At 34.3% G+C, this 26929-nt stretch overlaps 1 protein-coding gene across 3 annotated transcripts in view; it reads right to left on the reverse strand.

The window, feature by feature from the left end:
* Positions 1-2229: 2229 nt before the first annotated feature.
* MYSM1 (Myb like, SWIRM and MPN domains 1) overlaps positions 2230-26929 on the reverse strand; it is a 37082-nt gene continuing 12382 nt past the window's right edge. The window contains exons 7-20 of one of the 3 annotated variants that reach the window (XM_054573878.1): positions 24179-24277; positions 22984-23756; positions 19157-19287; positions 17924-18027; positions 16418-16495; positions 15505-15593; positions 12868-12922; positions 12466-12516; positions 11709-11783; positions 10908-11096; positions 10055-10103; positions 8159-8264; positions 7923-7980; positions 2230-6905 (exon numbers count right to left, since the gene is read on the reverse strand). In XM_054573878.1, coding sequence (XP_054429853.1) covers positions 6738-6905; positions 7923-7980; positions 8159-8264; positions 10055-10103; positions 10908-11096; positions 11709-11783; positions 12466-12516; positions 12868-12922; positions 15505-15593; positions 16418-16495; positions 17924-18027; positions 19157-19287; positions 22984-23756; positions 24179-24277 — 2025 coding nt within the window. In that variant the 3' untranslated portion in view covers positions 2230-6737. Of the gene's footprint in view, positions 6906-7922; positions 7981-8158; positions 8265-10054; positions 10188-10907; positions 11097-11708; positions 11784-12465; positions 12517-12867; positions 12923-15504; positions 15594-16417; positions 16496-17923; positions 18028-19156; positions 19288-22983; positions 23757-24178; positions 24278-26929 lie in introns of all 3 variants that reach the window. The other 2 variants (XM_054573870.1, XM_054573862.1) reach the window with 2 other exon arrangements.

Consider the following 26929-nt stretch of genomic DNA (forward strand, 5'->3'; position numbering starts at 1 on the left):
ATTAAAAGGGTGCATAGATTCTAATCTAGCAACTAAGCTTCTAGTAATTTATTCAGAGAAATATCAGTAGTGTGCAAAAAAAAGGTTGATTTTGCATAGAAAAATGAGAACCTAAAGGTCATCAATTAAAAACTGATCAATCATGCAAATCTGTACTACAGAATGTGCTGGGTACCTCTTGCAAAGAATAGATGTTTATATACTGCTATGGAGGGAAGTCCTCAATAAAAGGGTAGAAATTAAAGATATACACATACATACATATATACATACACTCACATATATATGTATACACACACACACACACACACACACACAGAGGGGGGTGAAGAGAGAGTGTATCTGTCTGGAAAAAGTCCAACATTGTTAACATAGTAAGAACAGTTTGCATGACATCAATATAACCTGGCAGCCAAGGAGAGTGGACTGGAATGCACATACATGAACAATGATGACTTCACTGTACTAGTCAGTGGGGGTGGTAGACACTGTTGAGTGAACATGTGTACTGTGTGGCCATTGCATTCAAAATAACTGAGCAAGTACAGTAGCAAATCTATCAAATTTTGCATTTTGACCATTTCTGCATGGAAGCTATTCAATGATTCAGAAGGCTGCAGCTATTGGCAACGGGCTATTGGCAGCTTCACCACCACAATGTTCATGCATCGTGTCTCATGTGTTTTTTAGGCAAAACATCAAATCACCCAGGTGACTCAGCCCCCCTATAGCCCATATTTGGCACCCTACAATTTCTGGCTCTTCCCAAAACTAAAATAACCTTCGAAAGCGAAGACTTCAGAACTTCGATGAGATTCCGAAAAAATGAGGCAGCTGATGGCGATTGGAACTGTGAGGCCCCAAGGTGTGTACTTTGAAAGGGACTCAGGCATCATTGTCCTATATACAATGTTTGTTGTATCTTGTATAGTCTTCAATGTTTCTATTTTACATAGTACATGGCTGGATACTTTCTGGACAGAATTTATGTTTGCGTGCACATGTGTTATGACCCTTTATTTAAAGACTAATGAGTCAATTCTGATTTTAAGGTGAGATTTTTCTCTTACTTTGTACCTTCTGTATTTTCAGTTGAGTGAATGTGAATTATCTTCATAATTAGCATCTTCACATACACTACCCTCTAGCCCAAACCTCTATAAATATTTCTCATTCCTCACCTCCACGGCCCCACTGCGAGGTCACTTCTTCCTGGCATACCTTCCCCCAAATGTCATCCACCCAAACCCTGCCGGACTATTTAAAGGTGATCTCTTCTAAGAAATTAGTATCAATGCTCACATTTTAGAGAATCATTTCTCATTTGTCTAAACACCTATTATCCTTGAAGGATTCTTTTTTTTTTTTTTAATTTAAAGATCTTATTTATTTTTAGAGAGGGGAAGGGAGGGAGAAAGAGAGGGAGAGAACCATCAATGTGTGGTTGCCTCTCATGCACCCATTACTGGGGACCTGGCCTGCAACGCAGGCATGTGCCCTAGACTGGGAATCTAACCCGCGGCCCTTTGTTTCACAGGCTGGCACTCAATTCATTGAGCCACACCAGCCAGGGCTATTCCTTTGTCTTTTATAGACACTTATAATCAGTTCCAGTTTGTGTCTTAAGAATCTTAGCTATCCATGTCAAATTTTAAGTGTTTCCCACTTATTTGGTAACAAGCTTCTCATGAGAAGAAACCAAGATTTATTCATCACTGTGTCCCCTGAAATGCTCAACATAATAGATGCTCAAAGCAAGATATGCTGAATTAATGGGACATTTTTGCCATTCCATGCATATGCTGCTAATAATTTAGAAAGAGACAAAATTATTCACCAGTTTATTTTCAAAACTTTACATAGAATCTTCAGAATGTTTCCCTTTAATTTTTATGAGATAATTCCCAAAGTTTAAAATCAGGTATTTTATAATACATCATAGTTAAGTATAGGGAGAGATCAATCATTTTGAGAAAAAGCTTTCATAATTGTATGAACATTAATATTCACAATATTCCTTAATACAGATATAGACAACATGGCATCATATTTAAATGTACAAAATAGCTTAAATCACATTTCGTTACAGAACACTGAAAAATTCAAACTAATAAAAGAAATCCATAAACATTGGTAACATTTGGGAAAACCAGCAACTGGCTTATCAATAATTGCAGTAAACTTTTATAAAATATACAATTTACATGTCAAATCCACAAATTTAAAGATATATGTAAGTAATCTACTTAAATCATGCTGGGATCTAAATATTATTTTACAATTAATAGGTTGAAACAAATATTCTTTTGTATCTCATGAAACAGAAATACAAACTATGAAATCATACTTAACATCCTTCTTAATTCCTAAGAGGCTACTTTAGGAAACCTCAAAGATAGCAAATCAGGCATTTTCCCCTGAAATTACAGTCCTTATGAATATATTCATAAATATATCCAAAGGAAGAAAATAAAAACAAGAAGACATCATGAGTTAATTAATTGGGACTAAGGGGAACCATACTTCTATCTTGTTCCAGAAAAGATTTAAGGTGACTTAAAAGGTTAGAAAAATACCAGAAAGCACAATTTACCGTTTAAATGGGGGGTGGAGGGAAGACAGAGAGAGAGCAAGAGAGAGAGAGAGAGAGAGAGAGAGAGAGAGAGAATGGTGTGGGGAAACAGCATACCTAAAAACATTTAAGAAAAGGTCAGGAATTAAGTATGTAACATTATTTTTCACAGTGACCTTCTGGAAATATTGCAAAATCTGGAATTAGTAAGGAAATTACTGAACTACTGGTAAATTGGAAATGCAGATCAAATTTGTTCAATTTGTACAGTATTAAATCCTTGATGGAAGAAAAGATAAAATGTGCTTTTTTCTTTGTGCTTAAGTAAATTTTCCTAACTGCCATAATGTGACTCTAGTCTCCAGTTACTGCTAGAAGGTGTAAATTTAAAAAAATAAAAATAAAAATAAAAATCAGGTATCCTGACTTAGTTCCTACTGAGAAATCCATCAACTGGTTATCTGCTGATGACTTGAGGACAGAGAGCTACATTTCAGGTGTTCAGGTGTCATATGGCTCTTCTGCAGGTACAGGACATAGGACCAATCCTAGGGCATCCCGACTCTCAGTTCCTTCAGGTCCTACAGCTCACCTTGTTAGGACCCAGCAAGATACACAGGAAGGAGATACACTGAAGAGCAGGAAGCTGCTCAAGCTGGCACTTTGAGGGCAGTCTCTTCTGCTGCCCAGAGAGCTATAGAGGTTCTGAACCTGCTTACAGTCTGCACATCATAGACCTCACCCCACTCCTGCGGGGGAGGAAAATTAGAGAAAGAAGGCTGGGGCAGCATGCTTCTGGGGGTCTGTTCATTTCTAGTCTTCAGGTTCTACTTTCAACAAATGAGAGAATGAATGACCTCATACTTACATGTCGACAGGCAAGAAGTAGAGCGAGTGGAGATGAAGAAAGGGCTTGAGGGAAATGAAGGGAGAAAAAAATGGTAGACTAGGTGGATGAGTTTTGCAACTATAGACTAAGGATCAGAACAAAAATGTCCACCTGAAAATTAAAACTAACTACTGCTGCCTATCTTTTTTTTTTTTTTTTTAGGATGAATGGTCCCAGCAATACTCCCGAGTTTTAAGAACTATGTTCATCTATAGATCTAAAGCCGCGGGAACTCTAATGCTCTTGGCTGGGAGGCAAAGCTACACTACAGTTTATGAGATGGGTTTTACATAAACAGGGGTTAGGGACACTGACTGCCACTTCTCTAAGGACAGCCTTCAGGGTCAACTTATCTAATTAGGCACCATGCCTCAGGCCCATGAAAATGCTTTAAATTCTTTGAAATTCAAAGGAAAAAAAACCTTTTAGATTGATGATATATATATACGTGTGTGTGTGTGTGTGTGTATAAAAATACTCATTTTATACAAATGCAGTTATATTAATTTTTAATGGAAGAAGAGGCCCAAGAAGGCAAAAGTATCTAATGCCCATGAATGTTATAATGCAGCTGTGAACACTGGGCCAACAGGCCAACGCTAGAAGAACAGAGAGGGAAGGAGAGTCTGATTTTGCTGATCCTATTCCACTGATTTTTCCTGTTTTGAATGTTATTTTAGGATTAGATTTTCCTATCTCCAATACTGTAAGCATTACTAGAGGGAGGTTTCCCTGTGAGACCTTGCCTCCTGAACTTCCTGTACCACACTGCCATGCAGTTTCAGACTTCCTGTGTGTTCTCCCTAGGACCTACCTTTTCAACTACCCTCAACAGCTCAAGGTTGGCAGTGACAGGAATGTGGGCACCTGAAGTTGCAAAGATGTTTTAATATGCTAAGAGAAAAAAAGGAAGCAGAGAGAATGAATGGGGAGCAGGGATATCACAGCTTTTAATGTCCTAAAATTACAGGGGGGAAAGATTTATACTAAAACATTAACCATGGTTTTCTAGATAGTAGGACTGAGATATTTTTATGCTTCTGTTTTTAAAAAACATTTTATTTTGAAAATTGTGCTCTTAAAGCTTTAAACTGAGGGTTATCACCTTTGAGCTGCTCAGAGTATGGCTTAGTAAATATAGTTAACCACTGGCATGCGGAGGACCCAGATTTAAGAACAGAACTCCTAACAATGTCCACTATTTTCCATTATTCAAATTTATCAATATTATAGGGCAATTTCCATCACAAAAGCTAGTTAATGACATTTTCTAGGCTCTGTTCCCAATGAATAATGAGGAAAATATGTCAAAAGGATGAGTACAAGGAAATGAATTACAAAATCTTTTACAGAATCAAAGATTTTCTGTACTTGGAAAGAAACACTAAATCAAAATTTAGACCATCGAATTACAGATGAAGAGTCTGAGGTCTAGATCCAGGTTATGTGATTTTTATCACTGTCACACAGCAAAGCTGCTAACAGAATTAGGGTAAGAACTCTCAGGTTTCCTGATTTTTGATCTAGATCTCTCACAGCCCTGGTCCCAAAAGTAATTGCTTTCTAAGTTATGTTTCATTGTTTATCCTAAACGTATACAAAGAAATGGAAAATACTACCAGTTTTCTTTAAAAACATTTGCTAATTTGGGAACTGTACCATCTCAAAATATAAAGTTCCAGGTGAGTGGTCCAACAATTAGAATGAAATGTAAGACTTCAGACCTAGAAGGATGCTAGAAAGATAACTGAGACACCAGAGACACAAGATTTAGGTCCAAAGAAGGTAGCTTATCCCCCAAAGTCACAAGGTTGAGTCCAAGACCCAGGTCATTTAAAAGTGGCGCACTAAGCCTTCCAATACTGCCATGTTCTTACTTGGCTACTGATTCACACCAAAAAAGGTAAAAATACAGAATCATACCCAAATTAGATGTAATAAACCTGTTACTAGTAAGAATGCCTGGAGAATGGGTATAAATTAATTCAGTGGTTAACAGAAATAAACTACAATCTATTAGGATAAATCAGGCAGCATAATTAAGTTTTATTTGACAATGTACCTAAATGTAATAAAGCACAAATTTTAGTTTTGTTGTTTGAAAATGATGAAATATCTTTCAGTATCTCAGGCTCATGCATCTGAAGAGAAATTCTAATTATTTGCAAATCTCTAGAGTAGGGGTTGGAAGATAGCGGCCAGCAATGTTTTTTGTGAAGCTTATGAGTTAAGAATGATTTTACATTGTTAAAGGATTGTAAAAGAAATATAAAAAGTGTCTGATAGAGTATATGTCCTGCAAAGCCTATGTAACTGATTAATAGCCCCTTTACACAAAGTTTGCTGACCTCTGTTCTAGATTTAGAAAGTATATGAAACTGGGCTGCATAAGTAATATATTGTGGAAGGCTTTTTTCTTTTTAAAATTAAATCTCTTCTTTAAGCTTTATTGCAATTTGCGCCTCTTTCTACTGATAGCAGGTAGTAGAAAGAAATCTAGTTTGAGGGTGCTGATTATCTGTGTTGCAGTTAAATGAGATTTTATCATATACACACTAATGTAAATGGGCATACAGTTGAAGCTAATTATTTTATGTATCTGAAATCCATACAAAATGCTTCAGATAGATGAGAAAATGGCATATCCTATAGTACTGATATAAAATAAAATGGAAGCAAATATCTATGATTTAAAAAACGGCAATTTGATTCTCTCATTTGGGTCTCCTCTCTGTTTTTAAGATTTTCTCCTTATGCCTCCCCACTGACCTCACACAGCATGTTGTTAGATTTATTAAGTCAGTAGTGTTCAGCCATGTTAATTACCTTAGTGACCACCCATCCGTATCTCATTTGCAACAATAAACACATCTCACCAAAACACAAGAAAAGGATGGAGTGCTCCTAATAAGACATGAGATAGAAAAAATGGAATGACTAGTTGGGAGAGAAATAAAAATTAGAGACAGATTTCACTTATCAACCTGAATACAACAGCAAAGCGGGCAGTCCTTCAGGCTCTGCTGCGCTGCTTCCTGGCCACTGCGCGCAGGACTGGAGTGCTCTGGCAGACCCCAGTTTACATGACACTCTGATAATCACTATATGGAAACACATCCCTATCTCTTTTTTGTCACATGATTTATGTGGCAAAGTGCAGATTTTGTGAACTAGAGAAAAATTATCAAAGCTGTGCTACTACTAAATTACAATAATTTCAAGGCTATTAGTGACAGCAGGATCTACTGTTATCAAGATTAAAATGTCTTTAAATTATTACAGTAACAATTCCTTTGAACCCACAGTACAGTTCTCTTCCGCTACTCCATTCCCCTGCTTGCTTTTATAATTGGAAAGAAATAAATTTTCTATTTGAGTCAAGAATTCTTCAGCAGTGAAGCGGTTTGTCACTTTGCTTAAAGTTTTCCTCAGACACTCCAAAAGCTAGAAGAAAAGAAAAGTTTTATATTTAAACACAAAAAGTACAAGAAGGCTTATATTACTATCCTTACTCAATGATAAATCTCACATTTTCTACTGCTCAAATGAGAAACATTTCTTCATAAATATAGTTGAAGATAAACTTATGTGCAATAATGGTATAGCTGGATGCTTAGGTTAGTTTCTTTATGATTTATATAAGGAAACAAACCTGAGATTGTAAAAGCATGTGATGCCTTTTTCTACTTTGGACAAATCTGTGACTGTGCTCTTTTTTTGAGTAGTTACATTCAAAGCAAAAAATTTTGTAGGATAAAAAAAGAATCTATGTACATGTAAAAACAGGACTCTATCCTTTCAAAATTAGGATGCTAGAGTCAATTTATTTCCTGGGAAATATACATAGTAATCTTCCAACAAAACAAAGATAAATAGAAGGGGGTAAAAATATAAAAAGAAAGTATGTTTACATTTTCTATTTCCAAACTGCTAGAGAGAGAGAAAGAGAGAGAGAGAGAGAGAGGGAGAGAGAGAGAGATTGAGATTGCCAGTCTAGTGGTCTTAACTTGTTACACTTATAAACAAAACTAGAAGTGAAATTAAAAAATTTAGGAGTCTTATTTCCTACCAGAAAGTAAGATGATCATTTAAATTTAATTGTTAGATTTATAATGCCATTCTTAAAAATGATCAATTGTTAAAGCTAAATGGAAACATGGCGCTTTTGAGTTTAATAAAATGAGAAAAATGTTCTCCATTGTGTACAATAATGTGCTAAGAAATTTATCAGCCAATACTGACATATTTATTCTAAAATAGTATTATTTCTATATGCAAGTGCAAGCAACAAAACATATTACTAATTATCTCCTAGAAATTAACTTTAAGAAGAAAAAAAGCAATAAAGGAAATAAATAGAAAATGTATCCACAAAGCATTACTCATCATGGGAAAACACATCAAGATGAATAGCTTTAGAATCTGTGAACAAAGGAACCAATTAAAATGAAGGCAGCTTACTTTCTGCAAACAAGTCAGGTCAGAATCCCGGCGAAAGATTTTATCCATAGGGACACTGCTGTTGGAAGAAAAAGGAAAACAAACTGATGAAACAAATACTATAAACTAATCAGTTCTGCAATAAACTATCCCTGATGCCATACATTACAATTTTATATTTAACTTGGGTTTTCTCTAAAACATAACTTAATGAGAAATGCTGCAGATGTGCAACCATCTCAAACCACAGCACATACCTATGGGAGAGTCTGTATTTTTCTATTATCCATCTTGTCTTTTCAAACACTAATCCCCACTCAGGTTCTTCTAACATCTGTTGTACTTCAAATTTGTAAGGTAAACCTAGAAAAACATAAAGAAGCACATTTTCATCAACTAATTCTTGTATCTCCAATCTCCTTTTAATTACTTAAAATTCCCTTCACTCTTTTCACAACCACAGCTTGGCAGATCAGCTCAACAGCACTTAAAAACATAGTGGCCATTCATTAAATATTTATTGTCTGACTCAACATGGTCCATCAAACATATTAATGACAAAAAATTAATAATTATAATAATAAAGAAAAGTGTCATTTGTATGACAATTCTATGCAAGGAGCTGTGAGAGGTAAAATGATTACATCATTTACATTCCAAATCAATAGACTTTTTGAGTAAAAGGGGGCACTATTAATAATCGAGCCAGAACAACAGGCTTAAACTGAGACTGATCTAAGCAAACAAATATATAGTCCATTCTAGAGATTTTTTAAAACATGGGGAGTTGAGGTTTACAACACTGTTATAAGGTAGGTAGCATTATTCCTATTTAACAGATAAGAAAACTGAGGCTGAGACAGGTTAAACAGTCATATGTGGCAGTCGCTGCTGAACTGAACAGCATCAGAGTAGAGGTTCACTCCCCAAATTTAGCAGATTGTGAGATTAAGAAATTATATTTAACTTGAGAACCAGTAAATCGTGATTCCTTCTTTTATAATTTTTTTGTAAAATTATACTGGCTAAAGAATGATGTATATATGTGGTATGGGCATTTTGAACTAAAGTTCATGTCAATACTATTCATTCGACAAAAAAAAACACAGAGTGCAGATCATTTCCTAGGTGGAAGGCAATTGATTAAGTGCTTCTAGAGATACACAAAGAAGATAGTTCCTGCTCTTTGGGGCACAGAGTTTAGTGAGACATGCCAAACAGATAAATTACCATTTACCAAGACAAATTACCAGGACAAACTGGCCATGAAGACAGGAAATAAGTGCAGCAGATGCACAAAACAGAGCAACTAACAGTAAATGACACAGAGGTAGTGCTGGGAAGTCTTTATCAAAGAGAGGGCTCTGAGTGACATCATTAAGAATAAAGAGAAATTAATTTAATAAACATTCACTTGGCACCTACTTTATGCCAGGCTTGTGCTACAAACTGAGGCTAGAAAAATGAGTATAATATAATACCTATCTTCAAGGAGCTCATGATCTAGTGGGGAAGAGTACAATGTGCAGTGAGTAACAGTGTCTAGAGAGGACAATAAACTAGAGCAGTGGTGGTAAGACTAAAGAAGGGGGAACAAATATCCTAGAGATGACAACTGTTTCTTCTAATGACTTCCCTTCTATCCACCCTTCTGTTCCCCCGGCCGCTACACTAATTCCCAGCCAGAGTTGACTGGACCACAACTAAACATAAATCCCAAAGGAGCCAAATCATATGATAGGCTAAACCAACAAAATTCTTCATTGAATAGAATGGATGCTAAGAGATAAAAGCAGGCATTGTTAAGCCTAAACTAAGAGGTCATGGAGAGCTGGTAGTGGGGTGGTCACTTCTATTTTTTCATTCGTATACCACCTCAGAGAAAGCCAGCATGCATTTATGCTGCTTACTGCAGTCTCTTTAGTACTTAACACACACACTGCTTGGCCATAACTATTCTCCATTCGCTAGCCATTTTGTCCAGCAGCCACGGTAACACAGCACAGGCTTGAATCCTGAAGGACACCGTAAGAGGGGAGAGGGTGACTGCACTACGTGGTATGCAAACAGTGATTCCCCAGTTGAGGCACAAACTCTTCCATTAAATAGTTTTTGTACAAAATGGGGTGAAGTTGTTTTTGTTGAAAACTTACGGTAAGAGCCATCTGGGCTAATTTCATCACTTATGACCAGGCAGGTAATCTGGGAATAAGGTAAAGGATTGTTTCGATTATAGGGACTAACAATCATTCCAATAAACTTTGCACCACCTCTGGAGAAGTAACTCTACAATGAAAAGTAAAGTATAATTAGTTTCAAATACATAAATTTAAAAGTCAGTATTTATCCATACCAACATTTTAAACATCTAATGGAGAAAATGGGAACACAAAAGTGTGTTAAAACTTCACATCCAAATAGGAACTAAATGAAATGTCTTATATATTCATTCCACGCTCTAAATTTTTCAGGCCAAAATGTGTGCAACCCAACCGTAAAAAAAAAAAATCTATATTTGCCATGACTATATTTACTAATTCTATTTACAACCCATCACCTATAATCTTCCTCAATATGTTAATAATTTACAAACAGCTGCCTACAGCAAAAACATTCACATATCAAACATAAAATTGCAGAATAAAACAAAACTATTTCTCACAGATGCAAAATATATCTTGTATTTCTGATTACTTCAATTATTCCCAGTCCTTGCCCTAATTGTTCCCATCAATTTTTAAAGGCTCTGGGAACAATTATCACTGTTACTTTGATGGTTTGTCTATATTAAATAGGAAGCTGATTTCCAAATTTTTAAATAAACATGTATTACTTTTGTAATCAGAAAAAAATGCAAGTTATTTCAAAACTCCAGATGTAAAGATTATCAGAAATACGACACACTGATAGAAATGTTAAAAGTACTTTTATGTAACAGAAAGCAATAAGGGGGAGAGAATGTGCAATCACTTATAGGGTACATACACGTAAGACCTATAAACACACCTGGTATTTGGCTTGAGTATCAATATCCCGTAGGGAAGGATTAGGATCAAAGGCCGGATGAGAATGATACCATCCGATAACACTATAGCCTCTCACAGCCAAGGTTTCCGAGGCCTGTGTCTGTGAGACTGGGTCCATCTCACACTGCAGCCCTGTACTCAGGCTGTTACATGGTTCTGCTGCACAGACCTGTAAAGGGTTAATCCTTGTACGATTACACTGAAATTCTGTTAATTCTATTACTTTAATGTTTTCATTCTTTCATATATAGATACAGAAACTTTTTAAAGCCAAGCCTTTTATTTGATTTTATCACAGGGAGCTTGTAACTTGCAAATGATTTATACTCCAAAAGTGTGTGGATCCACTTTCTACTTAAACAAGGTCATAATAATTGTTAATTTTCCATGTCAGCCCATGTAATACTTGCACAAACACACTCTTTCAATGGCCTCTATTATTTATGATAATAATTTCAACAGAATGATGCAAACCAAGTTTCAGCTACAAGGTTAGCATATGCTTCCTGGCCTCTAGGAACTGTAGCTTTTTACTGGTGAAGGCAACAAGGAACCAAGGCCTGGCAGTGTCCCCCCTTTCTCTGTGGTAAAAGGAAACAGGTGCTCAATATATGGAATTTTAAGTCATTTTGGGGAATATATAACTTTACATTTGCATGTTCTCATTCACATCATAGGTGAATTGTAGGTGTATTTTAATTATACCTACTGAAATCTATAAAAACATTTGGTATGGAAGCAGGACAAAATATATTTAAAATCTTTAAAATTGAGAACTTACTTCAACTATCTTATCAACTTCTGAGTATCTTCCTCCTAACAGACCAATCACTTCTGCCATAGATACATGGGCATGCTGAAAGAAATACAAGGTAGACTTAGCCTAAACAAACCACCTAGCAAAAAGATAAGAATAAAACTCACTTATCAAGTATGGTAATTATGCTTTTCTACTATAAAGTAGCATACTACAGGAACTGGATGCTAGGCTCAGAGCAGAGTCTTTAAGATTTCAGACCTATATTCACTGCTGGCTGAGCAGCTTTGAACCCAACATTCAAACAATGACATCACTTTTTCACTTACAAAATAAAAGTACTTTGCTCTCCCTACTCAGGAAAGATATAAAGATACAAAGTAAAAAAAAAAAAATCACTGTAGAACCTCCTATAGGAAAAGACCATGAACACACACAACTATGGAAGTCTCAGTAGTTTAGTGCAAACCAGGAAACTCCAAATTATGAGTTGTGTTTTGTTATCTAGAAGGCAGCAGACAAAGGATACTAGGAAATAAAAGTAGGGTTAATGATGATAAACAGTCTGCAAAAACTCACATTAATTTATTTGCTCTAAAATATGGAAACATGCAATTGTTTGGCTTTTCTCCAAAAGAAAAGACTTATTTTTAGATTCCTTGTAAAAGAGGATAGTTAAGATCCAAAATACAGGTCTTCCATACTCTCTCTTATGCCTGCAATAAAAATACACAAGAATACAAATCAGAATAACTAAGTAAACACAATAGATTATCCTTACCAAATCCATTATTAAAAGTGCTTCTGAAGCCACTTTCACCTGAAATGGCTCCTGAAATATAAAAAAACAAAAAAACAAAAAAAAAATGGGGGAGTATAAAAATAGAGATTTTATTCTTCCTAACTGGAATGCCCACCCCCCTTCTCCTTTACCTAACATACTAAGGTCTCACCACCAACCAAAGCTGAGGGTATCAAACTTCAAAAAAATACCACTTAAAACCCTAACCTAGGGTAATAATTCCATCTCATTTTCCACCTGTACCACTCATGTGACCCTAATACACCCTGCCTTGCCCACTACTTCACATGTAAATGCCCTGCACATATTGAAAGAGAAGAAGTATTTCATGTCTGACAGCAGGGCATTATTTGTGGTCAGTCAGTGATGCATAAGTAGTACCTGCTTTTCTTCACTGAAAAAATTACAAGGTATCAGTTGGAAGGGATCAAATGAGCTGAAAAAGAAGAAAAATATTTATTTCTAATATAATCTCAACAAGATTAGGAAAATAACATTTATTTACAAATCCGAAATTGTGTATCAAAAATCTAAACCTACTAACTGAGAGAGAAAAATATTAAACAAGGAAGATTTCTTAAAACGTTCAATACAACCCTTTGGAAAGCAGCACTGCTCTTTTGGACTATATTTTTAAAAAATGCGGGAGGGATAGAGTGACAAGACCTTTGGGAGAAAGTAATTCTACTGTCTCAATTTCTTTTAATATTCAAACAGGAAAACATTAAAAATGGTCAGATATGTGTCCTACACTGAAAGCACATTTCAAAAAGTTCAATGAAGATAGAACCAATTCCCTGACATAAGGCCTAAAATGTCAAGAAAGATGGAAGTTTTTCGAAAACATTTGTCAGTACAATATGGTCAGCATAGAGTAGGGAATCAATAAATATTTGTTGAAGGAATAAATAACAAACAGTTCTGCTAAAGGAATTAATGTATACAGAAAGTTCTATAATAAACTCATATTTTAAAATTAAAAAGTAAAAATAAAAGATGAGAATAGGACCACCTAGGCAAGTCTAGATTCAAAAGCATGCATAAATAAATCTAAGAGAAATGTTAGAAAGGTTTTGACCCGTAAAGAATTGAGGTTTGAGAGATATATTAAGAATAAAAAGGATTTTTAAGCTATGTTCAGAGGAAAAAAACCCAAACAAACAAACAAACAAGGAATATATCCATGTTAACACAACTAAAAAAGAGCAGAGCTATTTGGTTTCTATTCTCCCTGAGACTGTCAGCTCCAGGAGAACATACACCTTGTTTGCTGAATATTGTATTCCAGAGGCCTAGAACAGTGCCTGACACATTGTAGACATTCAAAAAACATTTGTTAAATAAAGAAGAAAGATTTTCAAATTAGAAAGTGCTTTAGCATCATGGATGGAAAGAAACTAAAGGCCAAGATAGATGAGAAAACAGCAAGAGAGCACATGCATCCCAGAGCTCTGAAGAACCAGACATGAAACCACTGTCAAGTTTTCTGAGGAGCTGCAGAGAATGGGAAAGTTACTGGAGGCCTTGGCACTAAGGCAATTTATTGGGCTTGCTTCAAAACACAATATAAGCAGATTTTAGAAACAGAAGAATCAGGTGTTGAATATTAGAAAAATTCTAGATAAGATTTTAAAATAGCTGATTAGTGAGCCTTGAGCAAGTGAAGAGGTGACTATTAAGAATAATGGGTTCATATAAGTATATTAAAATGAAAATATAAGACATGATAAGTAGACCTAAATTTCATGTATGATAGGAATGACCTACTAATAAACTAGTAGACTCATAAAGACTCAAATATATTTTATCTAAATGTAAGCAAGACATCTGCTTACATTGTGGTAGAACATAGCTGACTGAAGAATAATGTCTGAGGTTTACATTTATCCCAGCGGAACATTTAAATTAGTGATCAATGGTGGAAAAGCAAACTTACTGACATGTTGATGATTCAATGCTACGGAGGATATTATATAAGACAAGCTGATCTGGATTCAAAAAGATTCTGACAAACTGAAACAATGACTTGAAAAACCACAATAAACATAAGACTCACATATATTTTGAGAAAATCAAACGTCTGGATACTAGATGAGGAGTCCTAGCTTATGGATGAGTATATTTTTTACATAATTTATCTCATTTATTACCAAATTATAATTTTTAATTTTTATTTTAAGGAGGTGTAGTATTATACTGTAGTGTTATGGTTAGGAGTGTGGATGCTTAAGGCTTAATGCCTGGGTTTAAATCACAGCCCCACCACTAACAAGTATGAACAAGTCACTCAAATTCTCTGTGCCTCTGTTTCCTTAGCTATACAATGGGTACGGTAATAATAACTGCTGCAGAGAGTTGGTGTAAGGATTAAATGAGTTAATGAAAAGTGCTTAAAGCATAGCTAACAGTGTTAGTTATCAAAGTTATTTTATAAATGAAGACCTAAGGCTTATAAGGGCTTTAAGTGACTTACCCAGGGTCCTAACAACTGCCAATTATCAGGGCTCTTTCCTTTGAAGATGACCTAAGTGGCCTTCTTGGATGTCTTGTTATAGGACAATGACAAAACTATAGTTCATTTAAGGGGGCATCTGTACAAAGTGAGGGGGTCTAGAAAATCAAGGCATGTAACTTACTTGGTGTCCCTTAATGTTACAAATTACAAATTTTAGATTATAAAAGAATAAAAAATACTTTGTTAACAATTACTATCACGTAAGAACACATCAGTCATTTCATGCGCTTACCTATGCCTGAGTTATATTAAATGATCATCTGTCATAAACAAGGCCCCCTTGCAACACAGGTTAGAGCCTACATTCACTGAACCTGAACAAATTTAAAACTTGTGCTCAAGGTATTCCAAATTCATCATCAGTGAAATAAAATTTCAAAAAATTTACCTGGATTTTTAAACTTAATGTAAACATTAAAAAGCAAGTTACTGCAAATATTTTTCCATACATTTTCTAATCATTGTGATAATAAAGAATCATATTTACATAATGTTAATTATACCTTTTTGTTGGTCTTTGCACTTTTGAAGATTTAATGGGTTTGCATTTTTCCTCTTCTCTTCTTCTTGCCAACTCCTCGGCAGAGAGATGCTAAAATATAAAACACCAGTTGATCACAGTCCACCAACCACTAGTAAGTAGAATTAATAAAAATACTCCTTTAAAACCACATTTAAGGGCACGAGAGAACAAGACAAAGTTGACAGGTATGTCTCCACCTACGGACGCCGCCAGAGACTAGTACTGTGTGATAAGCACTCACTCTACTCAATTGTATGTGTATAACACCTCTCTTTGTATTACTTGCGTATGACTCTATTGGCTTATTGGGGAGGTCTCCCCTAATAAACCTGGCATTGTGTAAAGACAGAAATATGTACGAGTGGCTCCTTTTGGGGATGCTCCCTTGCTCATTACACCATTCTACTGCACTAGTTGTTCACAAATTATGTATGTAGAATATATGTATGTATATATGTACACACACATTCGTTGCCTATTTTCTTTTTAGGACCACAGTTTTTTTGATGGAAATAATACTTCAATATTTGTATTATGTCTAATGCTTGGAGCAATATTTTAACTGGTGTATCAGACTGTCATTCAATGTTTACTGAAATGAACTGGGCATACCAACTTCTTGGCACCTTTGAAGACATTCTTGAGCTGGAGAACAGAATGTAGAAATAGATAACCAAAGTTCTGAAAATGAGTCAGACTCCTAGTTAACTGCACCACCAATGCCTTCTACTTTGCTGTTTATTACTGAATTCTACACAAGACAATTAATATGGAAATGAGATATACGTACACATGTTAAAAAAGTGTAATATTTGTGACATTAAGTTATACAAATAAGTATGTACTGACAAAACAACTTTCACTAATGAGCCATTTAAAAAGTTCAAAGTTACCTCAAATGTTTGTCCTTCTAAGTCTTTTGCATCACACCAATTTCCCCATGGGTCTCGGACCCTACGTCTCCTTGTGCGCTGTGATGAAATTAAAATAAAGCAAAAGGTAACAAGATTAACTTGGAGAAATCGCAGCACATTAATATACAAAATCAAAATGATAATTTTTCTAAAAAACAACTTCTCTATTAAAATACTGTTAATCCCTGATCAGCAATGCCTTACTAAATTTTATTAATTTATGTTCGTTAGCACTCTGCTCAGAAATAAATCAGTGATTACTTTCAGTAATCTACTTGGATATCTTTAATTTTCATTTCTTTTTACCACTTGGGAGCTAAAACACTTGGACAAAAAATATTTTTTAAGACCAAAAAGAACCACAAAGAAAATGACTTCCCATTAACTTGTGGTAGAAAACTTGCAAAAATACACAGCAGGAGGTAAAATACTGAAAACCAGAAGCAAAATAGTTGTATCTCAGCCTTAGAAATGAAAAGACGGCTTAGTTAATACAAACAGTAAAAAATTACAACGTTAGGTAACGGGATTACTAATATCCAGTATTGCAAACTTCAATTCTAAAGTCTTTAAATGGACTAGCTGTCAAAGGCCACTAGCACCATCTCGGGCAACTATATTTGAAAACATCCTGTCTTTAAGTATATCTAGTAAGTACAAACAGGTAGTTACAGAATAGCCATGGGGATGTAAAGTACAGTAGAGGAAATGTAGTAGCCAAAGAACTTATACTAATAACTCGTGGACATGAACAAGGGTGTGGGGATTGCCTGAGGGAATGGGGGGTGCTGGATGAAGGGGAGCAAAGGGGGAAAAATCAGGGCAACTATAATAGCATAATCAATAAAATATAATTTTTAAAAAAGTATATCTAGGTAGATATGGTTTACAGCCCAAATACTCTGAGAAAGATATTCTTTCTACCATCTATACTTTATCCCACCCAATACCAATTTCACCTATTTTATTGGTTTACACCATGACTCTGTCTTTTAGGCTTGTTGCTAAACTTTTTAAAAATAAGACTCATGAATTTTAAACTATTATAAAACTCACTAACCTCAAGAATTAAAAAAAAAAGGCTAAAATATTTTGGATAGCTATTCCAAAAAGCTGAAATTCAAGGTAAAAATTTTAAACAAAAATAACTGAAAGAGAAAAAGAGCTTAACTGTACAGTTTTTAAAAAAATGTTACGATTTAGAAATCAAAACCAAGCAGTCTAAGGCCATTTTAGCAAAACATTACGCTTCTCTATGAAGGTTACCAGTGAATTTTGAGGATTTTTTTGGTTTGTTTTGCCTTATAAACCTATGTGAAATTGAACAAAACCAGAAAAATGAATGGCAAGGTAAAATACAAGAGGAAATACGTTGTTCCACCTAATGGCCATTTGTCAAAGAGCTGAAGAAAAGTAGATATACCTTACTTAGCAGGGTAAGGAGCAATTTGGAGAAATCATTTAGTGAGAGAGGTGGCTGCTTACCATGGACTGTAGACGCTGGGCAAGTTGATATGCTTCTACTGTATCTTTTCTGTCTTTGATTCGTACTTTATCAACTGGATGTGGCCTGTTATATACAGCCTGTTCTATTGGAATTCAGAAAAAACAAAACAATCTATTTTTTTATGAATTCATTTGTTAAATAGGAAGACATATCTACACTGTCTATACACTGTGAGCCAATTTCTAAGTTTCTTTATATCAGAGCTTCTATGATTCTATCCTGTTCCACAATCACACATTTTATGTGCCACTTAGTTCTCACATAAATGCAATTTGATTATTTACTATAAGGAAATCTCAATAAAATGAGATACTTAGGAAATGGGTAATTCGTTTCATTTTTGATTAACTCCACTTTGCTAACTTTGGAAGTCTAATATAGAAAGTAAGATTTCATTTTTCTTTTAGTGGCTGAGGAAGTTATGACACCTTAGTTTTCCTGAAAAGCTAGTCCTAATATACAATGCTTTGGGCAAACAAAGACCTCAGGGCAGACTCTAAATTCTACCTCTATATAAAATAAAATCATCTCTGACAGGAAGTTTTCTGGTTAATTGTCTTTTCATAGACACAGACTACTGAATACTCTTCTCAAACCATGGGTTGCAAGGTTCTAATTACCTTATCACTTTGCAACTATGGCATTATCTTTCTGTAAAAGGTTTGTGTCATGCTAATGAAAGGGTAGAATACATTTTAAAATATACATATTCATCAACTTTTATATTTGAGAAAAACTAGAGTGAAAAAATTTTCTTCCATAAAAAATGTTTTGGCATTTTTATTACATTTAAGTGTAGAGGCTCATAAATTATTTCCTTTATTTAAACACTGCTAGACAGTATTTCTAGCATGAATACAATATTTGCAAATTAAATGGGCTATTATTAGACTTTTCATAAAATAGTTTTATTTTTACTTGACAAAGAACTGCATTCTTAAATTATTTCTACTACTGAGACTGCATATATTTCCTTTAAAATTACACCACCAATTTTCACTGTAGGTAGATCAAAGGGAAATATAGTTTAATCAACAAAAATCTGTTTTACAGCAAAATCTTAATACATTTATTCTAAAATGTTATAGAATCTCTCTGAATCTCTCTCTATATATACCTAAGTCTACCTGAATTCTACCATTGAAGAAATTAATGGGTGCCATAAGGATAAAAATGTCAAGTAAAAGATGTTGTTGGGTTTTTATTTTTACCACATCCAAAATTGATTGCTCCTATCAATTCGAGGTATGTATGAATCCGTCCAATACAATTAACATCCCCACAGTTCTTCAGGCCAGGACGTACTGAGGTCTTATTTAAGTATTTCGGTTTGCATATCTCCCTAATTAAGAGATGGAAGTACAATTATTTTGGATAAATAAAAACATGAAAAAAAGATTTTCTGGGAAAAACTTTTAATATTTAAAATATCTTAAAAATTCACCCCCTCTCAATATGTCAATGTGTTGTAAATACAATACTAATCCATAATACCCAAGTGTACTTTTTTCTTGAAATAAAATATCTTTATATGATACAATAACTTACAAGAATACTGAGATTTTACAAGTATTATTTCTTCCCCAATATTAAATTCAATAAATTCCAATTATGCCAGGACTTTTAAGTTAGAAGCTTATTTACCTACAGATCCAAATTCAAGCCTCAATCTTTGAATTAAAAAGGGCACTTTGATAATATATTGAAAGCATTTAGTATTAGACTTTTTGAATTTTTAATATATCACTTAGGTTCATCTACTTTGGCTTTGTCGGAGAGTATCTTTTCATTGTAAACTACCTTATAAATACTTAAAAGTTTTATATTTTGTTTTTAATCATTATGCCAATAAATATTAAGTGCTTACTCTCAGTAAAAAAAAATAGAAATAGATATTATAGGGGATCTAAAAGGAATCAAGAAATGCCCAAAGGTTATGAAAGAAATGAGGTTTATATAATAAAAAACATATTCACTGAATATACTTAATGTACCATGATAAATGGTACAATATAGTTTAAGAGTAATAGAAAACTTTAATTACTAAGTGCTTATGCCAGATGCTCTACCAAGAGTTACACATCCTTAGTCCTCACAACAACTCTACAAGATAGGTGTTATTATTCTCATTTTAGTGATGAGAAACAAACGGTTGGAAAAATTAAAGCACTTAAGGAAGTGATAGGATGCAGATTACAAACCCAAGTATTCAGATAAATCATATAACATATGTATGTCTTATTCAATCTTTATTTTATCCTACAAATGTTTATTTTGTATCCTCTTCCTCAGGCATTGTTCTAGTCACTAAGGATACAGAGATGAATAGTAAAAGTTCCTGACCTTACATTCTAATGGGGGAGACAGTCAAGAAATTAATGAATAATATCTGTTGTATTGCTGGGTAGCAATAAATGCTAGGAAGAAAAGAGGCTAAGTAGATACAGTGAGACAAATAAGCACAGACTATTTTAAATAGGGTGTTTAGAGAAGGCTTCTCTAAGCGGAAACCAAATTCGAAATAAAAAAGTCTATAGAACCTCAGGGAAGGTGAAAAGTAACTTGTGATGTGGGAGGGTTTCAAAAGTTCCAATGAAAAGCTGAGATTTTGAATGTTTTGAAAGAAAACAAAACAAACTGCACACGTGAAAGCAAGAAAGCAGAAATGAGCATGGTGTAACTGGCTACTAAAAAACTCTACGAGTCTAAAAACTGAATTGAAATTATTAACAATTATCCAATCCAAATCAAAAGGTCTGAAGCAGAACTTAGTAATCTAGTACAGTGCTAAACAAATGGTAAGGCCTCTCAAAATATCTGTTCATAATATAATAATGACTCATTCATTCAATCTTTTCTCCCTCACAAATAGAGTGCCTTCTGTACCCAAGCACTGTTCTAAGCACTAGGGGTTTAACAATAAACAAATAGAGGAAAAAAATCTATTTGCATGGAGCCTGCATTATCTTTGGGGGATCCAGGGAGAGACAATACACAAACAAAACTATAGTAATTTCAGTGGTAATAAGTTCTACTAAGATACTTTAAAAAACAGGGTAAAAGAATGAGAGAAAGGAGATACATGAGCTATGTTAGATAGGGTAGTCAGAGAAGGCCTCTAATTTCCCTTGAGCAGAGGAAGCAAGATTCACCAAGATGTGGATGGGAAAGCATCCGAGGCAGAATGAAAAGTCCAGGTCAAGGCCCTGAGGTGGAAGTGTGAAAAACATGAATCGAGACCATACAGACTCTGGAAATCATCCACCTAAGTCACCTGCAGTAAGTTTCTTTTACTCTCTGAAACTCATTTTCCTCATCTGTAAAATGAGGACAGGTATCAAGAGGATTGGAGATGATTTAAATTCAATACATGGCATTTGGTAGGCATTTAATAACGGTATTGGTTACTATTTTTATTAAATTCCCCTAAACAGGGAGTTGATTTCAAGTGCTTTTACGAAAAGGTTCTTTTAGCTACAAGCGAATCTAACAGCTCTCTTTATATATTTAAAACATTAACTTTTCCTTTTATTTTTCAACACAACTTTAGTCCCTCATCACTCTCTCTTCTATTTCTGAAGAGAACATTAGAGTTCCTGTTCAAAACATTTTTTTGCTTTTTTCACCTTGAAACAGCAACACTTAACTGGTTTCATGAACTAAAGAAAATGACATCTTATACTATCTATATAAATTATCCTGCCTCACAGAATCCAAAATTCAAGGCAACAGATGAAATTTGATTAAAGTAACAATAAATACTCACTGATGATTGATATAGTCCTTCAATTTTGGCCACTCATCCTCTTATTTCCAAAATCAAAATTAGACAGCAGTAGAGGTCCAATTTAATTTATCTGTTTTAATAGTGTGAATTAGGTAATATGGAATAATGGAGTGATTTATAAAATGAAGACTTTCACTGAAGTCTGTCAGTGGCTGGTTGTATAATCAAAGGCAGGTCCCTAGGATGCTCCTGACCTCAGAATCAAATAGAGAAAATACCACCTGCCTGTTTTTACAGGATTGTTGTGAGGAATCAGATGATACTGAAAAGCTTTCTATAAACCCTAAAGCACTATGCCAATGTCAGCTGTTCTTTGTAAGTATTCTTTACTTTGATACCACCCTTACCCAGAACTTGTACTTTTAGCAATCTCAAATATATACAAGAACAAAAACAGAAATCTTTCTTTTAGAATATAGCTATCTTTAAAAGCCAAATCACTTAATATTGTGTGGCAAAATGAAGGTTACTGTTTCACTGAACCTTGTTTTCCTTTGGAAATCTTCCTAGATTACAGCAGAAGCCCTCTGTAAGCATGGCCCTACATAATCCTGAAGCAGTAACAACAATTATGAATGTTAAATGATGCCCTAAACTATTATGAAAACTTCAAATTACTTTCAGAACACCTAAGCTAATAAGGTGGAAAGTTTTTTCATCTGTTCTCCATCCCTCACTAACTAATTCAAGTAAAAGGTACTGAAAAGTTAGAGTGAACTTCATATATCAGAAAATTCCTGTTTCCTGATGAAGCTGGATGAAGGAATGAACAGATTATGTCACAGGTCCAAAGTTGAAAGCATTTAAGGCAGCTATGTAGGAGAATGGTTTTTGCGATCTAGCCACATTCAATGACACTATCCTTCTGTCACAGAAGTTTTCTTTGTACTTCAAAGCACAGGGTAAACTAGAAAACATGTTATCCCTCTTGTCCAGAACAGTAGTGCTTTCTGTATCTCCCTACCACTGTCCTAAGAAACTGCCCCTTAAGTCAATCATGTATCCCTTCCCTTTCCAGGCCCAAACACTTGTAATGAGCAAACAGACGGATGAAGATAGCTACAGATGACAATGTTACCAAAGCTTTCCAAAAAAGTTTCACTATAAGAAATTTTAAGTCTTGCTTAACAAAATATATTATGTTAAGGCTCTCTGGATCATTAGCATTGTAAAATACTAAATTCTGCATAAGCCTAATTAAAAGAGTATCGTAGGTTTTAAAACCGCATCTATAACATAATATTCCCTTACCACTGATCCAAAATGTAATTCCTAATTTTCAAATAGCGTTCTGGTGTTTTAGCTTGGCGCCCCTCAAAAAACTCAGGAATTGCTTGTTTTTCTTCTTCTTGAATAATATTTCTATCTATTTCTACTTCCTGCTCTGGTGGCTTAAGCTCTTCTTCCTCATGGTGCTCCTCCTCCATTTGACAGTAGGAATGAAAAAGCATTTCATTATCACTCAAATCTTTCTGAACTTCACAAGGCTCTGGAGAAGGCAACAGCCTGGTATCATCTACTATTCCATTTCCATCATGCTTATCACAACTTTTTATCAGTTTATTAGATTTCTGATCATTTAACTCAACTGATTTTTGGTCACTGGTGCCCTGTTTTTCAGTCCAAAATGTAATTGCCGAGCTTGAAAGTGTTTCCACCTCACCATGCTTTAAATTCTGAAGACATTCTTTGGAAGATTTAGAAATGCAATCTTTCTGACTGTCAGAGGTGTTAAATTCTCCTTGGTAGGTTTCACAATTTTTACTATTAGGGATGTCTAATAAGAGATCACTGCTAGGATTCTCCTGGGGTGCTTGAGAAGTCATCTCATCTGCCTCATCTGTGATGTCTACTTCTTCATCATCAGATAACTTTTCAATTTTTACAGCATTCAAGTTGGGATCAGCACGGCCCCTTAAACTTGATGGTGCCCATGCCTTTGTGCTTTCATCTTCACTTTTAATCTGACGATCACTGCTGTTCTTCTGATTTGGTGTTTTCTTCTCCAGACCATCTAATTTCACCTTATTAAAAATCAAGATAAAACCCCATATATAATATTACAAATTTAATCATTGGCAGAAAAAGTATGATAATGCAATGTTATTAAACTGAGTAAATGTCATTGGCATATTGTACTTTACAGTATTTTTCTTTAGAGTGTGTACTGCTATTTTAAATGCGCAATTAATATTCTGTTCTTCTGTTTATATGAAATTAAGTAGAATAACATAATACCTATTTAATAGGAACACTCACAACACTGAAAATATGCTTTGAGATTTTTGAAGATAAATATCTGCGAAGTACTTTATGGGTATAAAATACCTCTGACATAAAAAAAACTTTGAACATTAAGACTTTACTGCCTGAATTAAAAAATTTGACTTATTAATTTTATTTATTTAAAATATTATTATTATAAAGACAGTTATATTCTGCTTACCTTATTTTTAAAGTACTGTCTGGCATAACTCTTCACTTGTAAAACAGTGCGACTTCCAATTAGCTTTGCAATTTTGGTCCACCTTCGGCCAAATTTAGCCTATATTATCAAAATGGAAAAGAGACTGCCTTTGTTGAATTTACTTGTTAATAGTCTAAGCAACTGCCACATTAAAAAAGAAAAGCAAACTAAAAGTAACTCATCTTTATTTTCTAAAGCACACAAGGAAGCCTCATATATAGCTAAGACTCTTAAAAATCAAAGCTAATATTCTTCCTTTGGAATCTGGACTTACGAACACTGAACAAATTGTTTAGAAACTAGTTTTCTTTTCATAGCTAAATGAAGATAATATCACTTTTATGTATTCCTAACTGTCTGTATTCATATTATGATGTTCTAAATGTTAAGATAATGTTACGTTAACTTAAAAAAATATTTGAAAGGGAGGCAGGTTGCATTTTCCATTTATACAATCAACTGAGTATCTTCTGACACTAATTTAAAAATACCTTTTTACCCAGATTCCATTTGTTACAATATCCATTATACATACTACAGCAGATATTATAACTCTACACAGACATCACAGTGAACTGACTTAGAACAGTGAATCACATTGCCCTGGCCAGCGTGGCTCAGTTTGTTGAAATGTTGTCCCATAAACCACAAGGTCACGGGTTCTATTGCTCATTGGGTCGGGGCACATGCCTAGGTTGCAGGCCCGGTCCCATTTGGGCACGTATAAGAGTAATCTGATTGATTTCCCGCCCCCTCACATCAATGTTTCTCTCCCTCTCTCTCCCTCCCTTCCCCTCTCTCTGAAATCAATATGCACATCCTCAGGTGAGGATAAATTTTTTAAGAAGTGAATCACAAATGAAGTGACCTGCAACCAGCACCTCCCTACATACCTCTACTGCAAGTCCACCTCCTAACACTAAAGCTGTGATGATAAAAAAAACTTAAGAACTTGAGGGAGTTCTGGTGTGTTGTGAAATATATAAAAGAATAAGTATAATTTTAAAGCTAAAAGGGCTTTTTAGGTATCCAGTTTATCATTTGATAACATACATAAACCTCCTTTATAACATCTCTAACACAAGATATGTTCTATTTCCCAAAGTAGCTCAACAATTTTAACTTTTTAGAATTCTTAAAGCTACGAAAAACAAATTTTACAAAACCCTGCTACTACTCAGGGAAACTTATCACAGAGCAGATTTACAGGCCAGGCAGTTATAACTTACTGTAGCAAGACATCTTCAAAGATCTGACCCAAATGATAAACCTTAACTTATACAATTATTTCTGGCATTCCTTAGAAAATCTGACACATAGAAAATTTCTTAAAACTGAAAGTACTTCCGAGAAAGTTACTAGCAAGTGTAAATTAATTATTTATATTGCTCTTAACTAACACCTAGTAGAGATCAACTTACTGAAGAATTAATTATTTTTATTTTGGGATAAAGTCAAGTCAAACAGGCAGCATGGAACACTTTTGGAGACAGGAAAGATCCTGATCAAGTGTGACCAGTAGGGATTTTAAGGGCTCGGGCACTTTGAAATTTAGGAAGGGCCCACTAACAAGAGCAGCAAAGAAAACATTCATCAGTTTTAAAATAGAGCAAAGGGACAACCCTATGACCAAGAAAGGGAAGGAAAAATCTTCCTTTATCATTCAGTACCACATAATTCTCTTCTCTCAAACCTGAGAAAATCAGTCTATAAGCAAACTACATCAAAAGGTCAAAAAGGTTGAAATACAACCAACAGTTCCATGTATTTTTGTGGGAAAACATTTTAAGTTTAAAATATGTTTATGTATATAAATACATATCTACATATGTATATAAATAAATACACATTTGCTTATACAGAGATAAATATATCTGGAAGGATACACAAAAACAGATGAAAATTGTTGTCTCAGGCATAGAGAACTGAAGATTGAGAAAAAAGTCAGACTTAACACCATATAACTTTAGGTTCCTTTGAATTTTGAACCATGCAGATGTAGCTGCCATAACTACTATCAATGCTGACAATAATAACCTAAAACTTCACAACCTACTTGCATTGGTGTGTGTAGATATGGTCTTTGATAAGGGGCAAAACACCGAAGTTGTCAGCAATCTTAAATAAATGGCTGGTTAGTTCAAGTTATATTATGTAAATGATAATCATGCAACAGACTGAAATACCAATATAAAAAAAACAAAACAGCACAGGAAAAAAATCTCAGGAAGAGATAAAACTCTCAAAATAGTTTTGGTATTTATATAAAAACATCATAGAATATATACATGTCATGGTAATGACTAAATATAAAAATACACACACATTTTATTTCCTATCATCTGTAGAAACATTAATAATAATATTTCAGTTAGCATTTATGAATCCTACATAATTATATAAATATTCTATGTTTTATATATATATATATAAAATTTCAAAATTAATTATAACATGAGGCAATATGTTCCTTAAAGGAAATGATATAACCTATTCCCAATAGTTAAAAAAATTCTGAACATTTTATTAAGTTTCTTCATATTAAGGAGTATTTTCATAATCAGAAATTGGCATGCATATTTTTCCATTATGTAACTTGTAGACATCTATATAGATCTCAGTGAAACATTCATGTAAAAGAAATGTTTTGTTTTTAATTACATCCACTAAAATATTTAGATAGTATGCACAATGCCAAATATCTGAATAAAACAAACTCAACCCAGACAG

This window comes from Pteronotus mesoamericanus, unplaced genomic scaffold (genome assembly GCF_021234165.1).
Source record: "Pteronotus mesoamericanus isolate MK-2021 breed Mesoamerican mustached bat unplaced genomic scaffold, CSHL_Meso_final contig_105, whole genome shotgun sequence".
NCBI classification, from domain to species: domain Eukaryota; kingdom Metazoa; phylum Chordata; class Mammalia; order Chiroptera; family Mormoopidae; genus Pteronotus; species Pteronotus mesoamericanus.